General features: G+C 36.8%; 1 protein-coding gene across 1 annotated transcript; it reads right to left on the bottom strand.

The window, feature by feature from the left end:
• Positions 1-235: 235 nt before the first annotated feature.
• On the bottom strand, positions 236-2,493 carry LOC142375682 (uncharacterized). The gene is made up of 4 exons (XM_075459822.1): positions 2,380-2,493; positions 1,427-1,579; positions 1,116-1,259; positions 236-558 (listed from the first exon to the last, which is right to left on the bottom strand). The coding sequence occupies exons 1-4, from the start codon at positions 2,465-2,467 to the stop codon at positions 236-238; spliced, it is 708 nt and encodes a 235-aa protein (XP_075315937.1). The 5' UTR covers positions 2,468-2,493.
• Between the last annotated feature and the right edge of the window lie 326 nt (positions 2,494-2,819).

Genomic DNA, 2,819 nt, shown 5'->3' on the forward strand with positions numbered 1-2,819 from the left:
AACTGGATGCAAAGGTAAGGAAAGTTTAATTCTGGAACTTAAAAATAATAACAATAATAAAAACTCAAAGTGCATTAAGACTGACTGCCGTGGTAATTTTGACCCTACTAATCTGAGGTTAAACATTAACACCATAACATCACTTTAACAAATCAGTGCAAACAACAATATGGCACATATTGGAAGTGTAAACAACAGTATACAACATTGTGGCATACAAGAGATGTGTGGCCGCTCACTTCCTAAATTTATATTTTATGGGAAGCAGCTCAGATTCCTTTTTCATTCTCTCAATTTTTTCCTCAAGACGTTTGTTAGTGTCTATGAAGTTCATGCAGGTTTTTGCAAAGCTGGCAACAGTGTCTCCTTCTGTGAACACCGGCAGTGGTCCAAAGTCCTCACCCTCTGAGGCAATCATGATATCTGCAATGACAGCAGACAATGCAATTGTATTTCTGTCCACATCCAGAGATTTGCAGCTGAGATTGAGGCTCCTGGTGCGCCTAAACACTTTCAGGACAGCCCGGTATCTGTGGACAACCTCCTCTGGACTCTGAACTATCAAGACAGATCATAAAATGAAAATACAGATGAACTTTATATCAGCATTACACAAATAAATTGATAAGCCTGATTGTACATAACAGGGCATTCTAGAGTTAGACACTTATAAACCAGAGCCAACTAGTGTCAGCACTACCCTTCACAATAGTGTATGAATCAATATGTACTGATGTACATATCATAACCGGCCCAGCCCTAAATATAGGTTTATATATGGTAAATATATATGAAATACTAGATTATGTGTGTAGGTTATACATGCCTACTAAAATCAGTCAGCACATGAAGGTGCTACACTGAGACTAGAATGGAATTGTGAGAAACTGCTGTGATGTAAAGATGACAAAGTTCCACAGACTATGTAAGGTCTAGTACAGTTATACATATAGCTTAAATTCCATCTCTCCCTATATTAAATAAGGAGAGAAACAAACAGCACAATTTATTTGTTGATTATCATGGTGTGATCAAGGCGGTATATACATTATATATAAATGTAAACTATATGCACATAACTGTAGGCCATTTTTTTTCCAAATGATGGAAATTACCTCTTTTTCCAAATGTTTTAGACTTCTTCTTGGTCTTGTTCTTCTTCCCCTTCCGCTTCTCCTGTTCAGAAGAGGAGTCCGACTCAGATGATGTGTCAGAAGACGAAGAGTCTGAGAAATCCTTTGCCTTTCTTTTGCGTGGCCCTGACAATAAAAGAAATACAATTCCTAAAATTATTTTTTGATAGAGATTTTATTTATTTTGCACATGAAAAAACACTTATTGTAATATACTTCATGCATTTCCATGATGTGGGGATTTGAAATCAATATATGCAAAATAGAAGGCCACTTATTAAGCCTACAGACACCTTTTGGGGTTGGGTCAGTTTTCTCTCTAAGGAAATCCCGCTCCTCTTTTAGAAGCCGGATCTCTTCTTTTAGGAGCCGGTTCTCCTCCTTTACTAATTTGAATTCCTGCCGGAATTTATCCATGGTTGGAGCCGGGGTTTGAATCTCAACAACTAAAAAGATACAAACAGAAATATATTTCAAATGTAGTGGTCAGTTATAGCCTGTTCTATTTCAATTACTAATAACATACAACAACATATAACAACATAAAATCCTATGGGCTGGCAGAAAGAAGAGTGGGGTGTCATTTTCAGAACACTCAAATCCAAGACTGCCTTTCTGGTGGTATGGAATGTTGTAGAGCTGACCCATTTTGATTAAAAAAAAAACTTAACTGTGATTATGTTAAGTTATAATTATTGCAGCTCTATTACAGACACAGGGTAAGATTTAAATTTATTCACCACTCTTGAACAAACGAACGCCCAAAATGCCAAAATCATGCACTCTTTCATTTTTTTTTGTTGTCATTTTTGATACTTGATATGCTCTCGACCATTTTCCTGGATGTTGGGTTCATTATGATGTGTGAGGATGACGTCTAACCCTAACCCTAACGGCTACTAAGAAAAAGGGTATATGTGTTCATTGGGTGTGTGTGCGTGCGCCATACAGCCAAAATAGAGACAAAACAGAGACATTTACAATGAGATCAAACTGCTTTAGGGTGGACACACACTCCAAACTTCTCTAGCATGAGTATGTTTGTTGCAACTGGCATTTTAACGGTTTAAATCCTGAAAATTATGACAAGAATTTTAATGATGAACTTAATTTGGGAAGATTATTTGATTGATTGATTCATATATTTAAAATTTAATAAATATGGCATACACAGAAATTTGTAATAAGAGTTAACAACTATGAGGGAACTAATTTAAGGACCACCCAGTTGCTAACATTAACTTACCTTCATCAGTAGACTGTACCAACTCATCATCGACTGGATTTTTATTACTCCTTGTTCTTCTAACTCCACGTGGCATGACTCTGGACATTAGAAGTATAAAATATGATAATAAAATTAAACAATACATTAGGTCAAAGCCAAGTCACAGATCAATTGTTAAACTTCACCCGTAGCCTATTTGAGTACATGCAGCTAACCAAGCTGCAACAAAACTAACTTACCGTAGTTAAGTTAAAACGTGTTAACAGCCTGCTTTGGCTGCTTTGTGTCGCTAACTTTAGCTAGCTAACGTTAGCTAGCTGTCACTGTGCAAATGTGTTTGCTTCTGGTTCCGAAAAAAACTGTTTGCCGGTGACCACATTGCAAAGCTCAAGGCTTCAAAACGGGAGTCTGCAAATCGATAATAACTTACCTGTTAACTGTAGCTAACTTCAGCTGTG

The sequence above is a fragment of the Odontesthes bonariensis genome, chromosome 24 (genome assembly GCF_027942865.1).
Source record: "Odontesthes bonariensis isolate fOdoBon6 chromosome 24, fOdoBon6.hap1, whole genome shotgun sequence".
Classification (NCBI taxonomy): domain Eukaryota; kingdom Metazoa; phylum Chordata; class Actinopteri; order Atheriniformes; family Atherinopsidae; genus Odontesthes; species Odontesthes bonariensis.

Bases quoted from the DNA above. Each gene is read 5' to 3' on its own strand.
- LOC142375682 (XM_075459822.1), bottom strand. From the start codon at position 2,467: ATGTCCAGAGTCATGCCACGTGGAGTTAGAAGAACAAGGAGTAATAAA. The intron at 1,580-2,379 runs GTAAGTTAATGT...GTATCTTTTTAG, and splicing joins GGTACAGTCTACTGATGAAG to TTGTTGAGATTCAAACCCCG. The intron at 1,260-1,426 runs GTGTCTGTAGGC...TTTTATTGTCAG, and splicing joins AACTGACCCAACCCCAAAAG to GGCCACGCAAAAGAAAGGCA.